At 38.3% G+C, this 21,271-nt stretch overlaps 2 protein-coding genes across 11 annotated transcripts; one reads left to right on the plus strand and one right to left on the minus strand.

Moving 5' to 3' along the window:
* The first annotated feature begins 858 nt into the window (after positions 1-858).
* LOC107775478 (putative phospholipid:diacylglycerol acyltransferase 2) lies at positions 859-5,447 on the plus strand. Its single transcript, XM_016595214.2, has 6 exons — positions 859-1,590; positions 1,688-1,910; positions 2,485-2,768; positions 2,897-3,236; positions 3,808-4,070; positions 4,208-5,447. Exons 1-6 carry the CDS (start codon positions 998-1,000, stop codon positions 4,689-4,691), a joined length of 2,187 nt encoding a protein of 728 aa, XP_016450700.1. The 5' UTR covers positions 859-997; the 3' UTR covers positions 4,692-5,447.
* An 851-nt stretch (positions 5,448-6,298) lies between these two features.
* Positions 6,299-20,983, minus strand: LOC107775471 (uncharacterized). Of its 10 annotated transcripts, XR_012705013.1 has the most exons (13): positions 20,817-20,983; positions 14,932-15,213; positions 12,836-12,901; positions 12,556-12,695; positions 11,705-11,831; positions 10,528-10,679; positions 9,006-9,141; positions 8,654-8,738; positions 8,287-8,549; positions 7,864-8,000; positions 7,399-7,585; positions 7,252-7,309; positions 6,299-6,593 (listed from the first exon to the last, which is right to left on the minus strand). XR_012705013.1 is itself a non-coding variant. In XM_016595204.2 (12 exons), the coding sequence occupies exons 1-11, from the start codon at positions 20,913-20,915 to the stop codon at positions 7,282-7,284; spliced, it is 1,515 nt and encodes a 504-aa protein (XP_016450690.1). In that variant the 5' UTR covers positions 20,916-20,983; the 3' UTR covers positions 6,299-6,593; positions 7,252-7,281. The 10 variants fall into 10 exon arrangements, 9 of the variants coding, with proteins under 9 accessions (XP_016450690.1, XP_016450687.1, XP_016450689.1 ...); XM_016595204.2 differs by lacking the exon at positions 7,399-7,585; XM_016595203.2 differs by lacking the exons at positions 6,299-6,593; positions 7,399-7,585 and adding an exon at positions 6,790-7,113.
* Positions 20,984-21,271: the final 288 nt, after the last annotated feature.

The raw sequence follows: 21,271 nt of genomic DNA on the forward strand, positions 1-21,271 counted from the left end.
TGTTAAAATTGAAATAACAATGTATTATATGGAAGCTCACATAGCAAACTTTAAATAACAATAAATCATATGAGAAAAGAGAAATATATAAAAAGAGATACAATAATATAATTTGGTCACCTGACCTATATATGAGCAATTCACCAAAAAAAAATAGTACACAAACATTTTCCTCCAAAAAAGGAATGACCAAATAAAGAATAGATTATATTTTTCTTTTAAGAAAGTAACAAAATAATTGTGGCAAATATTTGCCCATGCTTCAAAGGAAAATTAAAACTTAAATATAATAAATTAGGTCAGAAGCAACAACATAACATATCATTATTTTATACAATAAAATATGTATAATTATAATTACTACTAAATAACTAACTCATTTCGTACGTGAAGATTTTGAAAATATTCAATTACTTTGAATTCATCTTGTCTTAACGTAAAGTATTTATTTTTTATTCAAAAAATTATTGCATATATCTCAACATCAATTATTATTTCACATAATTTATTTTTATTCTTTATTACGTAAGATTTTTTAATAATAGACACAAATTACACGTACACCGAAACTAGTAAAATAAAAAGGCAAACTCGCAGACGAAGAAGTGTATGTAGAATTGATAAGAGACCGCATATATTGCATGCAATGTAAAGGGTAAGACAGGTGTCTTTGTAAGAGAACTGTTTGGTTTCATCACACAACAAAATGTTAAAACCTTAGACAAAACCCCATTCTCATAACAAGAAGCTAAAATTTGCAAGCTAAGTTGTTTTCACCTCTGAGTATCAATATGTTGCTTTCCCATGTACCCACAAAACAAAACAACACCTCAAATCAGCCTTCTTCACCACGTGTTAGTGCTCACTCAGTACTACTAGCTCAGCACTCAGCACCATTATAACGCCTATTCTCATGGGTTTTCATTCTTTTCTTGATTTTTGCTAGAATTCATGTCCATTTGTTACTCTCTTACCCTCAATTCTGCATTTTGCAGTGATGGGGTTCTTCCATTTCTTGAAAACACAGCTTAGTAGGAGTTTGCAGCTCAATTTGAGTGCCATTTCTAACTATGTCAATGCCTTCATTTCTTCATCGATTGTAGATTGTAAAGTTAGACTCTTGAGTTCATTCGCTTCAATTCTTGGGTTTAGGAAGCTGTGTTTTCTTGAACCAGAAAAGTGTTCCCCAGTGAGTACTCAATCATTTGAATCCAATGTTGACAAGAAACAAGAAAATGCTGTTTCTGCTTATGAAAAGGTTATTGAGAAGCCAAAGCACAAGAAAACCAACAGGCAGCCTAAGGAATGGAGGTGTATAGATAACTGCTGTTGGATAATTGGATACTTGTGCACAACTTGGTGGCTACTTTTATTTCTATGCAATTTTGCGCCTGCCATTTTGCCAGGACTTAAAGTTCCTGAACCTCCTGGGGTTAGACTCAAACGTGAAAACTTGACTGCTCATCACCCTGTAGTTTTGGTGCCTGGGATTGTAACTGGAGGTCTTGAGCTTTGGGAAGGTAGGCCTTGTTCTGAAGGCTTATTTCGTAAGAGACTTTGGGGTGGTAGCTTTGCTGAAATATTCAAGAGGTTTGTGTTGTAACAGTAAAGTCACAAAACTATTCTTCTTTTTTGTCACATTGAAGTAATTACCTTTGTTGAAAATGTTTTCTGCAAATTTAATTAGGCCTTTATGTTGGTTGGAGCACCTATCTTTGGATAATGAAACAGGGCTTGATCCACCAGGGATTCGAGTCCGGGCAGTGACAGGATTAGTAGCAGCTGATTATTTTGCTCCTGGTTATTTTGTTTGGGCTATTCTTATTGAAAATTTGGCAAAGATTGGATATGAACAGAAGAATATGTACATGGCTTCTTATGACTGGAGGTTATCCTTCCAAAATACAGAGGTATGTCCTTCCTCTGCTTATTTTCTTTAGTCTAACTTGCTAATGTTTCACTCAAGATATTCTCTATCTCATTTCTAGAATAACAGATGCATAAATTAATTCCTTCATTTAAGTATTTCAGGTTATCATAGTCAAATGTGTAGACCAATAAATGCCACTTTTATCATCATTTATTAGGCCAGTATTTTCTTTTCCTTTTTCCTGCAGCATTATCACGTTTAGTTTGATTGTCCCCTTGATAAGTACTCAACAGAAATTGGTCTATAATTCCACTACATTGATTTCTGCAGTAGTTGTAACAATAAGTACGCTTCAATCCTAAGCAAGTCGTGGTTGGCTATATGAATTGTAACTGTATATGTCACTCTAGTTACATTAGTAGTTGTAAATATTTTTAAAAAAACATATCTATATCGAATGAACGAAAATGAGTTTCTTTCTTCCATTTGGTTGAAAGAGTAAATCCGACTGTTTGAGGTTTCTTGAGGTGGTTGTCCTTCTTGAGGACATTGTCACTTGTCTCGAATTTAGATAGAGATCATTCTAATGTATCTGTTTATTTGGAAACAAGCAGATCAGAGACCAATCTCTGAGCAGGCTAAAGAGAAAAATTGAGCTTTTGTATGTAACAAATGGTTACAAGAAAGTGGTGGTAGTGCCTCATTCAATGGGAGTTATCTATTTTCTCCACTTCCTTAAATGGGTTGAAGCGCCTCCTCCCATTGGAGGGGGTGGTGGCCCAAATTGGTGTGCCAAGCACATCAAAACAATCATGAATGTTAGTCCAGCATTTCTTGGAGTTCCAAAAGCTGTGGCCAATATATTGTCTGCTGAAGGAAAAGATGTTGCCTTTATCAGGTTTGTCTTCAGAACCCAAAATTCTGCGGTGGAACTTTTCTATCATCTATGTTTATTTGGCTTTAAAATTGAAGGCATTGATGAAGCTGAAATTGATTCTTTTCCACCGAATACCTTTACTTTTGCAGAGCCATGGCTCCTGGTCTGTTAGACTCTGAGACCTTTGGTTTCCAAACCCTTCAACATGTTATGAGAGTATTTCGAACATGGGACTCTGTTGTTTCATTGCTACCGAAAGGAGGAGAGACAATCTGGGGCGACCTGAATAGGTCTCCAGAAGAAGAAAATGTATGTCATTCAGCAAAGACACAATACTTGCAATCCTCTTCAAAGGAGAATAATGGAAATGATACCGGCCCTCAGAGGACTTCCGTAGTAAAACAGCTTGCGAAATACGGAAGATTAGTTGCATTTGGGAAGGCAGCATCTGAGTTACCTTCTTCACAGCTCTCTTTTATTGATCCAAAGGTAAAAGGTTACGAGTTCCACCTTTTGTTTGATATTTCATCTGGACATTTTTGATTTATCATTCATTATGGCTCGTATAATTGCTCTGATAGAACGCACTTGATCATACTTGCATCATATCCCCTTTAAATGTGGCTAACAATGAAATGATAGGTTTTGCATATCGCGTACATGACATCTTCTAAGCTTTGACTCCATTTTAGAAGCTATAATTGACCACATAAAATATAACGATTGCTGATTGCTGTTGACATGTATTACTGGATTATGAACATAAGAAGAGAACCATTAAAACTTTTAGATTTAATTGACAGTACACAATAACAATGCCTGAATCCCAAGCTAGTTTGGGTTGGCTATATGAATCACCACTCTCCGAAGGTTTACTAGACGGTAATAGTAATAAGTCTTTTGTTGTTTTTTCCATTTCAATGCTACTTGCTCTGATATGTACGGAATAATTTTTTTTTCCCTTTTGTTAGGGAACTAGGGAAAATTTCACAGAATAAGTAATGGTTTTCACTTTCCTATCCGTTTTACTGACTACGCATGTGATGTTGAATAACAACAGGAATTCGTGCATGAAAGTGCGCCCATTTCCAGCACATCATGTGAAGAGTTGTTGACAGAGTATGATGAGATTAGTCGAGAGAGCATCAAGAGAGTGGCAGAAAATGAAGCATACACAGCAAGAACTCTCATAGATCTTCTCAGATTTGTAGCACCAAAGATGATGCAGCGCACTGAAGCACACTTCTCTCATGGATTAGCAGAAGACTTAGAAGATCCCAAGTATAGTCATCACAAGTATTGGTCAAATCCACTTGAAACCATGTAAGTGCGAATAAGTAGCAAATCTATTAGTGTATAACTTCATTTCCTGTTCATTGTTTCCTCCAATTCACCTGAATGCCCTTGCTTAGTCCCAGTGCAATAAGTCAATCCTATGCTAATAAAAGTTCCATTTTCAGGTTGCCAGATGCTCCGGATATGGAAATTTATTGCTCATATGGAGTGGGAATTCCCACTGAAAGATCATATGTCTACAAGATGTCACCGTCTGACCGATGCAAGAGCATTCCTCTTCAAATTGATTGCTCTGCAGATGGAAGCGATAATGGCTGCTTGAGTGGTGGAGTGTACTTTGTCGACGGCGATGAGAGCGTGCCAGTCGTGAGCGCTGGCTTCATGTGCGCAAAAGGATGGCGAGGCAAGACACGTTTCAACCCCTCGGGGATTGCTACTTACGTGAGAGAATACCAGCACAAGCCACCAGCTAGTCTGCTAGAAGGGAGAGGCACAGAAAGTGGTGCTCATGTTGACATTCTGGGAAACTTAGCCTTGATCGAGGATGTTCTACGTGTTGCTGCTGGTGCCTCAGGTACAGAGTTAGGTGGTGATAGGATTTATTCGGGTATCATGGAAATGTCGGAGCGGATAAATATTCGGCTATGACAGCAAAGCAATTTTTGATAGATGGATGAAGAACAAAGTAAGAGTCAGATAAAAGAGTTTACAATATATAGGAGAAGAGATGAGTGCACTAGCGTTGTTATTAGCTTTACAGAACACTTAAACAAACGACTTAAGACAGAACCTCAGGAAGGAATCAGGACATATGAAGTGTGAAATCAGTAAGGTGGGAGTCAGTAGGGTAACTATGCTAGTCAAAGCAATGATTCAATGTAAATGAATCAAGAATTAGGTCCAAAATGATGTATCATAGTGTTTTTGTTAATATGACTTTTGATTTTGGGGAAAAGAAAAGAAAAGATGCTGCTTCAATACATGCTCATGTCAATAAAAACAACGACAACAAAAGCTGCAGAGGTTAGTGTGTACAAAGACCATAACCCTATCCTGAGAAGTAGAGAGGTTGTTTCTGATAGACCCTCAAGAAAAATGAAAGAAACAATAGATTCAATGCATGCTCATGTTACTATTGGGAATTCATGGTTGTATATTTTGAATGTCTTGGTTATGCCTTTTAACATTGGCCTAATGGAGCATCTCCTCATTAAACTAATGCGGATTTGACTTCTAAGTATAAATGAGTCTGACTGATCTTAGATAGTCAACAATTTCCTTCATGTGAGGTTTTCCATTTGGTAAAAATATTAATAATCCTAATAATAGAGGAAAAAAGGCGTCGTTTTGCTGATGCAATTTATGTAAGTTGCAGTTTTAGTACCTGAATAAGTAAGATTTGAGTTAGAAATGAGTAAAAACTTGGCACTTCAAACTGTTTGATTACAGTTTTGCCCATAATGGTCCTAGTGCAGGCACTCTCTTTCTCATTTTCAATGATTCTTTTGACAGAACTTCTTCTGCAATTTTCTGTACAAGATAATTGTCATCTTCACACTTCTTGAATCTGCTGCTCTTTATTTGCTTTGTACTTGATTTCCAGTAGCCGAGTGTCTTCTCTAAGCAATAGTCGTAGTTTTCCGCATTCACTTAACAGAATATGCACAGCAGTTACATCAAGGAGAAGTTGTCTATTTTGTTGTTTCTGTGCTAATGACTGCACTAAATGTCTTTGTTACTTGGAGTCAGAGCATATAAAGCATTATATTGACTTATTGAGTCATTGAGTACACTTTTGAAGCAGCAATCAGATTCATAATTCTGCTAAGCAAGTTAACCTCAAGAACTTTTGTATTGCTTATACTAAGGTATGAGTACAATAGTACTGGAGTGAAATATAGGAATTAGCTCTCAATGAATTCTTTATTCATTGCAAGTTCTTCGCCAAATTTCTGTCTTGAATTACACTGACCTAGCACTTCAGTAAACATCTGCTGGGGCTTTACTCGTGAAAAGTTAAGCTGTTTTCTGCTGATTACAAAGGTAGAGCAGTAATTAGGAGTTTGACTATCACTTTAAACGTTAACACTGAAGAAATACTTATATGCTTATGATGCAGAGTGGACTTGTTTTGTTTTTCTACCAATCTTGTTCCAATCACGAGATTGACAGGCAAGAACTTGACTTGCTTGGATTCAAGGCGAAAACAAAAATATTGGCCCTAAACCTAAAGCTTTAGCAAGATTCGATGAACCTAATCAAATTGAGCAATTTGTAATTACTTGAGTACCGTACCAAAGTTTCTTTCACCGAACAAAATTCATTCTTCTCATATACCCTCTCCAAGTTCAAAATATCAAACGAGGTTTGACATATCTTTTCTTTCAGATAAGACCAGATGAAAACAAGGTTTATATTCTACGGGAAAAAGCAAAAATAAAAAAATAAAAAAAAAAAAAATCAAAATTCCCACTACCAACGAAAAAATTGTCTCCTCGTGCCTTTGCTCAATCTAACTGCTTGGGACAACCAAAATTCTGCAAGCCTGGACTGGACAACAAGGTAAAGGAAATCGTATCAGTGGATCCACTGAGGATAGGAGTTTCGAACTGTTGGAAAGACAAACCAAAATCATTTTGAATATTCACTGTCCATGATAGTGTAATCAGTCCCTCATTCCCCCCCCCTTTAAATCCTAATCTTATGGCAATCTTAGGGTTAAAATCATGTCATGACAAGCAATAAATAAAATCTAAGGAAAATTTATTCGCAGAACAAAGCTTGTTCTTTCCACAGTACACCTACAAGTCCAAAAAATCTGTCAGGTATAAACAAAGCAAGTGTGAGATCATTTTCTTCTCATAGAAGACTGGAGAAACAGGTTCTAAAGTCTGTGTATGATATAACAAGTAACAGAAAAGATAACAGAAGAAGAATGCTGGACCCAGACAACAAAGTTGGGTTGTGAGAACGTCCACCAGTAGTGTCCTGCTCAATTTCATCACGATCACAGATGCAACCTCGTCAATGGTGTTGACACAGAGCCATTAATCATGACGAAGTCAAGCATCTGAATGATCAACATAACAGAAAATTAGGCAAGCTGCACAGCGCTCTGGGATTCTCCTACAAGATTTGTTGAACGGAATGCCGATAGCCTCCAGATGGGACCATCGTAATGAAAACGTTCTCAAGCTACTTAAACTACCTGTAGCCATCAGTGATAACTCCCAAACAGCTAGCAGCCACAAACCCTAAACACCAAGCTGCAAGAAAGGTTAATCCAATTCAATCAGCACCATGAATTACGAGTGAAGAAGAAAAACTTCTCAAAGTTTCTAAACCAAGCCCACACTTGTATCCCATCTAATAACATCAGTCAAAACCGCATTCTCCGCGGATCCTTTCAGATGGATATCCTGATGTGAGGTGATTTGTTTTTCTGTATGACCCCGAGACAGCACAGATAAATGCTGGATGAGCATGGTGTCTTCCCTCATCATGTTAAGGCTTGTAAATAGTTGGTTTATTCATGAGCTCTCCTGCACTAGAACTGTGGGATCAGGGTATGTCATTTACAATTTTACATTGAAATGGAGATTGTCTAGTAACCTAAATAATATTCTTTTTCTTTCGTGATGTAGTAAACTATCAAATGCGGAACGAGAAAGAAAAAAAAATTCTGAATGTCGTAAGAAATAGATGGAGATGATAACGGAATACAATCAAGTTGCCATGTAGGAACAACAAATCTCAAGCATGTCTCAATTAATAAATTAATATAGGATGGTAACCTGATAAAAAGCAGAAAAGAACTCACTTGGTACATTTGTAACAGTAATGCAACATCTTATCAACATCTCCTTCATTCACATAGCATCCCTCCATAGAGAGATTTCCCTTCACTTGGCCCTCAAGGGTTCTCCATCGACTTAAAAGTTCAACAATTCCATTAAGCTACGTTTAAATTAAAGAAACCAGAGAATTTGCAACGATCAAGCAATCAATTAACTATGTCCCAATCCCAGACCAGTTGATTTCGGCTATACACATCCTCTATTCATTCCGCTCTACTAAGTTCCATTCCGTTTCAATACTATCAGAAGGTAACATCAGTTTAGAAAAAGAAATGTGGATTATCCAGTGAAGATCCGGTCGGAATCTCACTGGGCAGTGTTCTTCCTAGGAAAATCCTTTTTATCCAAAAAAAGAGAGAGTTCTGAATATATATCAAGAAGGATACAGCAAAGCTTCTTGCCGTTAATTTGGCGGATCTTTCATGGTCTTCACTGGTATCATCAACATCATAATTAAGAAGTTCATCCTCAACCACCTCAGATTTGCTTGTGAGAACTGAAACATACTGATGCAGATTTGAAGGACTCATCTCAGTTTTTTGAATTTGAATCAGTAACCTTGCAAGAATGCTCCAAACTGCACTTCGCGCTTCTATATCATCAGAAGCAAAAGGAAATACATCAAGTAGACCCTGTAAGAACAGCAGGTCTGAAATGATCCAAGTGTCATTACTGATTCGATAAGTTAGCATAAACTAAGGCCACATGAAGGAACTTAGGCATAGCATATACTGGTGTAATCATGAACTCTACCTTGTGATATCTCTAAAGTTAGATCAGCTGCATCAGTCAGAATATTTGCTGTCAAAACTGAAGCAGAAATGCAAGAGTTGGCAAACTGCAGGCAATGGATACATCAGAAAATAGCCGCTGCATAAGAACTCATATATTGCAGTAATATTTTTTCACCGCCTATCCTTTTACTTCCACATTTTTTCTCTCAAGTTGTTTGATGGATACATAACAAGGGTAAAAAATGCAAGATTAGGAGTTAGGAACTACAGAGAAATTTCCTGTATTTAATTAAAATAGACGGTGTGCTTTCCTTGATCTTTAGCTCAATTAACCATACTGAAGGATAAAAGCTCTGCTAGCTCCAACATACATCAGCTTTATCCGGAAGCTTGATCAATTGAGTAAGCAGCTGGAAGAGTCCCTTGTTTGAACAAATTTCTTGTGAATATTCATCCATGACCGAAAGAGCTTCAACTGTCTGAAGAATCAAATCTAGAAAGGAGTACCTGGTGTATCACATCAGTTGATTAGTTAACTGCAAGCATACTGGTTCATAATAGATGATAACTTAAAAGAAAGCCTCATGAATGACAATAACATTTTTTGGGGGTGGGGGTGGGGGGGAGGGACCACCAAAATGATGAATTACAATCTGTTTCTATAATATATATTTCCCAAGGCTTAGGCAGAGAAATACTTGGAAGGAAAAACTCCAAAATGTAGAAAGTCTGTTGACTGCACCTGGCAAGAGTCAACTTTAACATGGAAAAATATTAAAGAAAAGTAATCCTTTCCTTATTAAAAAAAGGGAAAAGGGTCAAAAATACCCCTCTACTATGCGAAAAGGATCATTTATACCCTCCGTTAAACTTTTGGTCCACCCTTACCCCTGACGTTACAGAAGTGGTGCAAAAATACCCCTCCTCCGTTAGGGCCCTCCACCATGGCCACCATCATCCCACGTGGACTGACATTTAGCTGAGGTGGACGCCACGTGTTATGCCATCTCACCATTCCAACTCCATTTTACCCCTCCCTCCGCGTTCTCTTCTTCCACCATTATCTCCCCCTTCACCCAAAAATAAATATTTAAATGAAAAAGTAAGATTTGTTGATTACTAATTTCTGCTGATTCTTAGAGGCATTTGATTTTTCATGCCAACTTATACTAATTTGTGTCAGAAATTCTTCTTGTTTTCTATAACGAATTTAACTTTCCATTCTGCCTGTGATTCATAGTTTTTCAGTATGCCGAAGTCGTGGGTACATTGGTACTATGATTTTACTTTTTATCCATGGTTTAGTTGTGACTATAGCCAGATATGAAAGGTTTTAGCTTTTTACTATTTAGGATTTGAATTCAATTATGATATGTTAATATATGGAACTTTTTGTAATAGTCGGATCTTGTTCTAGTTTAATGGTTCAAAATTAATGTGAGATGGGGAAATTTTGAAAGGAGATATGGCAGCAGTAATGGAATTATGGAAATAAGGTAGTGGTCTTTGTGATTTCTTTTTGAATTCAAAAAGAGAAAAAGAAAAATGGGGCTGGGATGGTGACGTGGCATGCCATTTGGCGTCCACCTCAGCAAAATATTAGTCCACGTGATGGTGGCCATGGTGGAGGGCCCTAACGGAGGAGGGGTATTTTCGCACCACTTCTGTAACGTCAGGGTAAGGGTGGACCAAAAGTATAACGGAGGGTATAAATGATACTTTTCGCATAGTAGAGGGGTATTTTTGACCCTTTTCCCTTAAAAAAATATATTAAACAAAGCTATCATATGCCAAGGACTAAAGTCCTGAAAATATGGATGGAATAATTAGCAATCATATCAAAGTGAATTTAGAATAAATTAAAATAGCCTCCTTGATTATTAAGGAACATACCTTTCAGGTAATCTTTCTTCTATTAACTTGCTTATCTCGACAGATAGGAGATCAACCAGAATTCGTGGGAGGCCTAACTTTATCAGTGGTGGTAGCAGTATCGTAGCCACATCTTGCTTACTTTCTGCTATTGCTAACAGAAGACTAATGCTCTGTGGACAAGAGAATATTACGTCACATAAACATAATGCAAATGCTGAGCAATAACAGCTAAGGGAATGAAACAAAGATCATAAAATACTAATATAAAAATATTTCAGAAGGGTAAAAGATGGTATTCAACAAAACTAATACATTAGGAACTTCAATCGACTCTATACATAGAACAAATTTTCCAGATACCATCATGCTACCATCCTTGAATGCACTTGATTCAACAGAAAGTCACTACGCTCATAAAGATAAAATACTTCTTCATATAACAAAAAGATTATCAATCTTTCACTACTTCTATAGAAGTAACTGGGTAGAAGCTCTATTATTCATGTCAGGGTTTGTTTATCAGAAAATAAAAAAAAAATATTTTGCAAGGGACCAATTAATTGGAATATAAACTATATTTCAGGTCTTGGGATTTCCAGGAGATCAGTAGTAATTCTCAGAACATATCACACTTGAAGATTAAGATGACAATCGTGAAAAGGTAGATGAATGACTAAAAAATAGACAATTCTGTTGATAGAGAATTACAGATCATCAGTAAGCCTATCAGAATATTACAGAACATCAATGAGTCTACCATAGAAATTTGGTGTTGCCATTCAGAGCCTTTATCAACTATATATTTCTCCTGCCCCACTTCCATTTAGTGTCTGTAAATCCCAACAATTTAATGCCAATATTTCTTCTTCATATACAATTTATATTCCAAATAATTATTCCTTTCTACTGTCATTTGTGTTGCTATTCTCTACGAAAGCACTCTAATATAAGCATTACTGTCATTTGTGTTGCCATTAACGTGTTGCCTTTCTACTGCTCACAAGTCTGTCGCTGGCATCTATTCCATATAGTGGTGAAAGCCAGAGATAAATAAATGCGGTATATACTCATCGAATAAGGAGCACATACACCACACTGTAAAATCGCAAGACCCCCAGATTCAAAAAAGTCAGAGCAAGCTAGATCAAATACAGGGAGAAGCTACATGGAAAATTGAAGTCAGTATCATTGCTACCTTCTCTTGAAGCTGGAGGTTCAAAGTGTTCTCTATGATCCATAAAACACGACATAAAATATGTTCGGATTGCAGTGCTTCCACCAAAAAAGCACTTTCTTCGCTTTGAAGAAATAAAGTTATCAGCCTGTGCAACAATGACAACTATAAGAAGAAGTTGATCGAGATAAAGCTAAGGCTATATGAAACTATGATACATCTCGTCACTTTTTCTCAGAAAAGAAAAATAACTTCCATGCATTACTATACTAAAACTATGATTTTTGTAAGCCAAACGTACAGGAATTCCAAAACTACATATTTTTGATTGTGCACCGGGTGTCCGAGTCTCTTTGAGCCCCGACTAATCCCGGGGGTGCACAGGCCCTCGGCAAGGAGTTTCCCGCAAGTGCACCACGGTTAATTCAGGTTTTACCCAGTCCGATGGCCCTCAGAAATTGTTTGCACCCAGTGGGTTTCGAACTTGAGACCTTGAAAGGGAGCAAACCCCAAGGCTCAAGTCAATTGCCACCAGGCCAACCCCTGAGGGTTCCAAAACTACATATTATCAGTTGCAATTAAGGGAAAATGACTTCCATGCATTACTATACAAAACAGTGCTTCCACGTTAATGGCAACAAGCATAACAATGCTATTCTCTACGAAAGCACTCTAATATGAGTATTACTGTCATTTGTGTTGCCCCCCCCCCCCTCTCTCTCTTCCCCACCAAAAAAAAAAAGAAAGGAAAACAATGTAGAGTAAAGTATACCCCTCTGTAAAATTACTAGTATAACCAACAAAACAGAACAAAAGAAAAACCAATCGGGGCTGAAGCAGTTAGTAAATTCTGTCATAGATGAATATGTTACCGGCATGCTTCACAGAGACATGGTGCGTCATCTAGAAACAATTGTTCCAATACTGTTCCAATCAGACCATTTGTAGAAGTGATCTTTCTTCGTGAAACATCATGGCAAGCTAGGTTCCCAATAATACCAAGGCTAATTTCCTGTTTAAACGAATTGACTACATCAATATATTTTCACCATCTCTCAAACTGAGTTATATGTAGTGATCAGAATAACCTAGATCATGAAGCAAAAATCCAAAACAAAGAAGGATCCAGCAGAGGAATAAAGTAAGACTTACAGTAATCCGTGCAGATTTTGACACCATGAGAGTAGCCAAAAGCACTTCAAGAGCAAAGTTTTCAACCTGTACATAAAAGTTAATCATCTCAAGAGACAGGAACTCGAGCAGTGAACATAGCAGATGAGAAGTCATCCACCCACTAATGACAGCAAATCCCCCCCCCCCCACACACACAGAGGAGTCCCAAATATGAAATAGAGAAAAATAAGGGGATGAGCACAAATAGTTAATTTTTAGAAAAATCACAAATAGGTACACTTATACCTGTTAATCGGGCCGGACTGACCCGTTTATAGCCTGGTCCAGCCCGTCGCGTGGGGGCGGGCTAGGACGGGTTAGGTGGGGAGCGGGTTTCAAATGAACAGTTTTTTGATACCGGTGCACCGGAACCCGCTAAGCCCGTTAACGGGCTACAGCCCGGTAACTGAAACTCCTGATATTGACACTTGTATTTCTTATCTACACAAATATTTAGAAACATTATATAATTATTATGCTAACATTGTTGATGCTTCTTCTGCTATAGATGCAAATATTCCTTCAAGTTCAGTTTCAACATCTGGGACCAGTGCTTTGGATGATAATGATAGTGTTGAAGATTATTTGATTTGGTCTACAATAGGGGAGTATCAACAAACCAGTAGCAGGAATATCAATGAACTTCAATTCTACTTGCAAAAGTCAGCAGAGCCCCGCACAAAGGAATTTCTACCATTGGGTTGGTGGAGGAGCAACTCAAATCAATTTCCTGTTCTTTCGGCCATGGCTCGAGACGTGCTAAATGTGCTGATTTCAACAGTCGCATCAGAGAGCGCATTTAGCCAAGCAAGGCAGCAACTAGGAAATACCTGTCATTCATTGGGTAGCAACGCTTTGGAAATTCTAGTGTGCTTCAGAGATTGGATAAGATCAGAACGACGAAATCAAGGGCGTGACGAGGTAGATGAAGCGGAGGACCAAGAAATTGGAGATATAATAATTTATGGTTATGATTCAACCAATGCCGGAAACCAAGAACCTCATGTTGACATGGATGAACTTACAAAAATGATGCAAAGCATGTGATGTACTATTTGTTTTTTTATAATTGTTGTAAACTTTTAATTTGCAAGTTCAAAAATAACAAAATCAAAAAAGAACTTGCAACTTAATTTGAAGTATTATATATTATTCAATAAAAATATCAAATGAAAGTCTTCAGAGCTTGATCCTTACATATAGGTCTTATTAAATAATTTTTTGTAGCCACTTACTTTCAAATTTTAATTTTAACATTATAAAATTCAAATTTAAAATTTAAAATTTTAAACTTCAAAGTTTAATTCTAAGCCTTAAAAGTTTACAAACACTTAAGTATCAATAACATTGAATAAGAAAAACATAATTTACTTTAAAAAAAAAAAAAAAAAAACACGGCCCGCTAACAACCCGCTAAGCCCGAACCCGGACGGAAAAAAAAACCCGAAAAAGTACAGCCCGCTAACAGCCCGCAACGTTAAACGGACGGGCTGATTTTTTTTTTGTCCAGCCCGTCCCAACCTGCCCGTTAAACACTCTTAGGTACACTTAATAGTACTTGATATTTTTCTTCTTTGGATAAGTAAATACTGCTTTGATCTTCCAAATAAAATGTTCCCATCCAAAGCTGTCATGTGGTCCTTCAGAATACTTAAATTTGGAAGCTTTTTTTCTATTGTATGCGCAGCATGGTACACCTAACACAAACCATCTAAAAGGAAAATTGGATGCCAGCATCCAGACAACAAACCTCCTCTTTTTTCCTGAAAATATTATTGATACATAAAAATTCCAGGGCTAAGCCTAGCCCTAAGTCTCTTTAGAATGAATGCTTCTTAATGCAGAGCTTCAACCAAGAATTAGGAAGGCCTCTTTTGCAAAGCCTTTGGAATGCCCCGATTGGAAGGATAAAAAAGCTTATCATAATTATCAACCATTAATTAAAGCTTTCTGCTTTACTGTCTGGAGTAACTATCGAAAACAGAAAGAAGGGGTTATCACAACCCACTTCTCCCTCCAGCCAACGGAAGATCAAAAAAGAAAAAGACAACATGACAAGCAGAAGTTCCAATTACCATGAATTCAGCGTGAGTTCTACTAGCTGCTAGGTCCCATAAAATGCAGCCAGATTCTTCCCAATCCTCTTTTCCTACAGCTACATCCTCATGCTTATTTTGGAAATATAACTTGCCATTGACTGATTGTTCAACAAAATTTTCAGTCTTTGGTCCTTCAGTAGAGGCATCATGAGCATCATATCCAAGAGATATCTCTCCACACTTAACATTTGCTGGGAGGAGTTTCCGGATTAATGATATTATATAACTAGGATCAACTGTGGTTGTTATATCAAACAGCTGCAAAACAGAACATAACGCCTTATGACAGGAACCCAAAATTGGGAAAAGAATGCTAACACAAACACGAGAGTTATGTGTCAAAAACTTTTGAGCAAGAAGTAACACGTTCATAATCTCCACCATAATATAAAGAAAAAACAAGACCTGCAGACAAAAATTCGAAATTCAATCTTCTAGCATTGATGTGCGAAGCCTCTCTAGTTTCAGCGTCGAAGAAGCCCACACATGCAATTATAGTCAACCCTCAACTTATCAATGTTAAGCTGAGTAAGAAAAGTTCCAAAATTTCTTGGATTACACTTGGTGCCTGTCTTGGAGAACTTCCTACCACCTACCAGATATTCTTGCATTCCGATAATGTATAGAAAGGCCATACTTTGCATAAATATATATTACACTACCATTAAGATTCTTGTCAGTCTAGAAATAACCACCTTTGAAAATTTTCCAATCAGATCATCAAGGTAATTTAAGTCAAAATAGGTTAGTAGGTCAATGCTGGTGAATTAAACTTTCTGATTGGCCAAATGCATACGCGGGCACCTTAACTTGTCTGAATTTTTTGTTTAGACACTTAAACTCGGGCTAGTACCTATTAAACACCAAAACTCTTCCAAAAGTGTTCCAATTAGACCCATTTTGCTGACATGGCAAAGTGTGTATTTATCACTCTCTTAAAGCGCGTTTAGTATCTCAAAAAGCAGTAAATTCATTTTCATCTCTTTTTTTTTCTGTTTCTCTTTTTTCATGTTTTTGTTTTACTCTGGTTTTGCCTGAAGGACGATCTACCTTGCCAGAAGCACAGGCGGCAGCAAGCCTGCTTCTTGCTTCTCCACCAAAACACCACCACCAAGAACACTCTGAAAAAACCTTAGATCTGGTTTTTCCAATCCCACCCAATTCTAACATCACCATAATCAGCTATTCCTTGTAAATTTGATAATAGAAAAGCAGTGTCTAAATCGGTTGGTGGATATGTGTGCTGAAATCAGAAATTTGCATTTGTTATGAGAGTTGGTGAGATGATTAAGGTAACAAAAACTTAAAGATTTGCATTTGCCAAGCAAAAACTTATTTGAAATTCAGGACACCAAAGTAGAGACGTTTTCCTTATTTGTCTATCCTCTTTACAGATTTTATAAGCATTGCTTTTTCTCTGTTAATTGAGTTTCCACCCGGTCAGTGGTGATTGTATCAAGATCTCCTCTATATCAATTCTAGTTCCCAATTTCTGCTCAAGAATTCCGTTTTGACACTACAGCAACTAATTTTTCATGTTTTAAGCTGCAAAAAGCTCATGTAAATATTAAGGAAAAGTTACTGGAAGAATTGAAAGGAAATGTCGGGAGAGCTGTCTCATTGGTTTGTTTTGCCAGGTCAACCGCATTTGAAATGCATGCACTTTATTTTTCGGCTATCTCAGCAAAATGTGTTTAATTAAAACACTTTTGGAGGACTTTAGGTGTTCAATAGGTACTAGCCCGAGTTCAAGTGTCTAAATGAAAAATTCGGACAAGTTTCGGTGCCCGCGTATGTGTTTGGCCTTTCTGATTAAAGAAATATATTGGTGAGTTGAACTCTCTTATTCAAAGACATACGTCTCGATTTTAGACACTCTTTCCACTTTGGGAAGTCTCAAATGTTCGACGCAATTCGATATCTATGCAACTTTCACATCAAAAAGTCAAAATTTTAAAACTTTGATCTTTTGAACTGACTTTTCAACTATTATTGTAATATTTTTCTTCCATTATCACTAATATAATATATAAATCAAATTAAAATATTAAACTTTGTTTCAGTCAGGCGCTGTCATATGAAATGGGACGAAGGTACTATGATGCGAGATGAATAATGAGCTGGATCAGAGCTGAAGAGGTGTTAGTTAAGCTGTTATGAATGAACCAGGGCCAGCCAAGGAGAACAAACACGCAGATGGGCCAAGCAATGCATCAGATGGACCAATTGGGCTAAGGAAGGGTTTAAGGCAGAAACACCCCAACAAAAGGTTGATTGACGACATTTGGAAACCTGGCTAAGGAAGACAGGTGTTGAGTAACGATTGGTAGAAGAGGAATAGAGGTTTATTATATCTAGTACTGAGAGCAGCAGTAGAATTAGGCTGAGTCATTTGCAGAATTTGTTTCTTCTCACCCCACTCTCTGTCTGTATCCTCTCACCCCCCCCTTCTGGCTTTTCTCTATGTTTTTAAGTGTTGTTGCGTAGCCCTTTTTTTTTTTTTTTTTTTGTAATTCCGTTGTGGATATTTCAATACAATCAAGCTGCTCTCTCTCTTATTTGGTGTTTAACTGTAGTAACCACAACATTGGTGCTTTCATTCTTGTCCACCATGGAGGACGCTCGACTCAAGCAGCTCGAGGAATCTCAAACAGGTCTCTTTCAGTGGGTCTCCGACCTCAGCTTTGCCTTCAATGACCAGAGCAAAGTCATGCAGGAAATTCTATCCCAAGTAGCTACTATAAGTGCTCACATTTCTGGTTCTGAAGCATAGACATCACGCACTCGTCCTGGTGAAGTGATTCTGTCACAAAATTCGGCTGCCGGAGGTCCGGTGACTCTGCGTCATAAGCCGGCAACAGTCAAATTATTTCGATTCAATGGTGAAAAACCGGAGGCGTGGATTTTTCAGGTAGAGCGCTATTTCGATTTTTATTCGATCCTCCCAACTCATCAGTTGTCTATTGCTTCCTTGTCTATTGCTTCCTTTTACCTGGAAGGAGAAGCACTCGATTGGTATCGTTGACTCTTTCGCAATCACCAACTAGTTGACTGGCCACACTTTGCGGAGAAGTTGCGTCGTCGTTTCCGCAACAAGTCCTTATTACCTCCTGAGGGTCGTTTGTCTAAGCTTGTTCAGACATCCACGGTGTCGGAATACCAGGTTCGTTTTGAATCTGAGGCCAAGGAGTCGGTGGCCATTCCGGAGGAGGTTTGCGTTGGTACATACACGTCTGGCTTGCGTGCAGATATCCAATCGGAAGTCTTAGCTCGTGAGCGCAAAACGCTTGACGATGCTATGTGGTTAGCCCGTTTGTATGAGCAGAAACTTGGGCCTCAAACAAGCCCAATAAACCCAGCCTTTGCCCGGACCCAACCTCTATTACCAAACCCGAGTTCCACTACAAGGCATTCTCCCCTCACTACACCCATATTGCCGCCCGAGTCTAAAATTCCCTTTAAGCGCCTCTCAGCGGCGGAATTACAACAACGACGGGAGAAAGGGGTGTGTTACCACTGTGATGAGAAGTATACTCCCAACCACAAATGCAAAGCACTTCCCCAATTGCTACTTCTCGTCGACGACTCCACAAACGACTACTCCATCCCTGACCAATTTTCCCCTTCTGATTTTATCCTAGAGGATAGCCCTTTTGTTGATGATCAACCCCAGTCCACTATCTCATACCATGCGTTGGCTGGTGGTCACTCATCTACTACTCTCCGCTTTAAAGGGCATATTAAGGGTTGCTCTAGTGGCGAGCACCCTCCACTTCCAACCAAGAGATTGTGAGTTCGAGTCACCCCAAGAGCAAGGTGGGGAGTTCTTGGAGGGAAAGAGCCGAGGGTCTATCGGAAACAACATCTCTACCTCAGGGTAGGGGTAAGGTCTGCGTACACACTACCCTCCCTAGACCCCACTAGTGGGATTATACTGGGTTGTTGTTGTTGTTGTTGCTGTATTAAGGGTTCCCCAGTTCAGGTTTTGGTGGATAACGGAAGTGACCACAATTTTGTGCAACCTCGTGTTGTCAACTTCCTCAATCTGGAAGTGGTTACTGTCCCGACCTTCGTCGTTATGGTAGGGAGTGGGCAGCGCCTCCGCTGTGATGGAGTGGTGAAAGCATGTCCGTTGACCATCAATGGGCTCGAACTTAATTTGGATTTATATGTTCTTCCTTTTCACGAGACCGACATTGTTTTGGGAGTGTCGTGGTTGGCAACATTAGGTCATGTTTTAACTGATTGTGCTAAACGGATCTTCGAATTTGACCATGGTGACCAACGTATGAAATGGGTAGGAGAGCCTTCGATGACCTTACAACCAATTCAATTGCAGTCACTACGGCGTATTTCCACCACAAACGCAGTGGCTTCATGCTTCTATTTATTAATGGTTAACCCTTCTGGTGATCAACCTCCTCCTCCAACCCCGGATTTACAACTAGTGTTGGACTCATTTGCTCAGGTGTTCCACAAGCCAGCCAGGTTACCTCATCCCCGTCCAACTGATCATTCTATTCATTTGAACCCGCAGGCAGGGCAGTGAACGTCAAGCCCTATAGGTACCCCCATTTCCAGAAACATGTCATGGAACAACTTGTGACGTAAATGCTTAAGGATGGAATAATACAACCTAGTACCAGTCCATATTCCTTTTTTTTAAAATGAAAAAAAAAAGGAATATGAAGATTTACTAGGCTGTATTATTCCATCCTTAAGCATCTCCTTCAAGGTACTCAAACAAATTGGCGAAGTAGCATATACATTGGACCTCCCAGAGGCGGCTAGAATTCACCCCGTCTTTCACATTTCTATGTTGAAGAAGTGCACTGGCAATCCTAACCAGCAGATCACCCCTCTCGAGTTGACTGATTTTGAGTCTGTCACATCTCAGAACCTTGAGGACAAGGTTCTCAATTCAGTGGGAGTATTGTTATGAATGGACCTGGGCCAGCCAAGGAGAACAAACACGCAGATGGGCCAAGCAATGCATCAGATGGACCAATTGGGCTAAGGAAGGATTTAAGGCATAAACATCCCAACAAAAGGTTGATTGACTACATTTGGAAACCTGGCTAAGGAAGACAGGTGTTGAGTAAGGATTGGTAGAAGAGGAATAGAGGTTTATTATATCTAGTACTGAGAGCAGCAGTAGAATTAGGCCGAGTCATTTGCAGAATTCTATTTCTTCTCACCCCACTCTCTGTCTGTATAGTGCATCCTCAGAACCCCCCCCCCCTTCCCTCCCGGCTTTTCTCTATGTTTTTCAGTGTTGTTGCGTAGCCCTTTTCTTTTTTTTGTAATTCTTTTGTGGTTATTTCAATACAGTCAAGCCGCTCTCCCTCTTGTTTGGTGTTTAACTGTAGTAACCACAACATAAGCTGACGTGGAGGTACTTAACTTTGGGCAGAGAAGTTTGTTAAGAGTTGGTTAGATCAGTTGACGGGAAAAAACGTAATTCTATCCATATCTGATTCATTTTCTGTATATAAACAAATGTATAATTAAGTGACAATCAATAAGAACAATTTCCTTGCTTGGCCAGTTAACTCCTTTTCTCTCTTTCCAGCCAAAATATCTATGAAGTATCTATTTTCCCCATTTATTTAATCTGATTTCCGAGCTTCTTCTTTATTTAGCTCCTAAAAAAATCCAGCAAATGTAAATTTGCCGGGAAAAGAAAAAAGAGAACTGAAATTGACGTATAGGACCCTAATTACTTCGAAGCACAGGCAATTCTAATATACAGTATCAGCGGATTTTGTTATTATTCTGTGTACAAATGCAAAACGAGTGGAGCCACATACATGTATAATTCAATGTATTTCTGAGTGATGAATAGGATTTTCATGGATTACCTCATCGGCTGGGGCAGGAGGGTGATGAGTATCGCTCTGAAGTTCTTCCGCCGGTGCTTCTTCGTTACGTTCAGAAGGCGATTCCGGTGGAATTGACATGGCTGAGCTACAGATTCTAGGGTTTTCGCGCTCTTTTATCTTTCTTTTTCCCTTTTAAAATGGTGGAATTGATGGACTGAGTTTATATAGCGGACGGTGTCGTTGCATTTTTTGGGAATTATTATAGTTTAAATTATTGTGGTATTGTAATAACAATAAAGAAGAAGTAGAATATTGCAGAGAAAAATAGAGAAAGATAATTTTTATTGATTTGAGATAAATTATAATAGAACAGAACCCTTATATTTATAGATAAAAGTGACTAGTTACCAAGTAACAAACCCTAGAATCTCTCTAAAATAAAGATATTCACCTTAAATACAATTCTATTTATAACACTCCCCCTTGAATGTTTA

The sequence above is a fragment of the Nicotiana tabacum genome, chromosome 22 (genome assembly GCF_000715075.1).
Source record: "Nicotiana tabacum cultivar K326 chromosome 22, ASM71507v2, whole genome shotgun sequence".
Taxonomy (NCBI): domain Eukaryota; kingdom Viridiplantae; phylum Streptophyta; class Magnoliopsida; order Solanales; family Solanaceae; genus Nicotiana; species Nicotiana tabacum.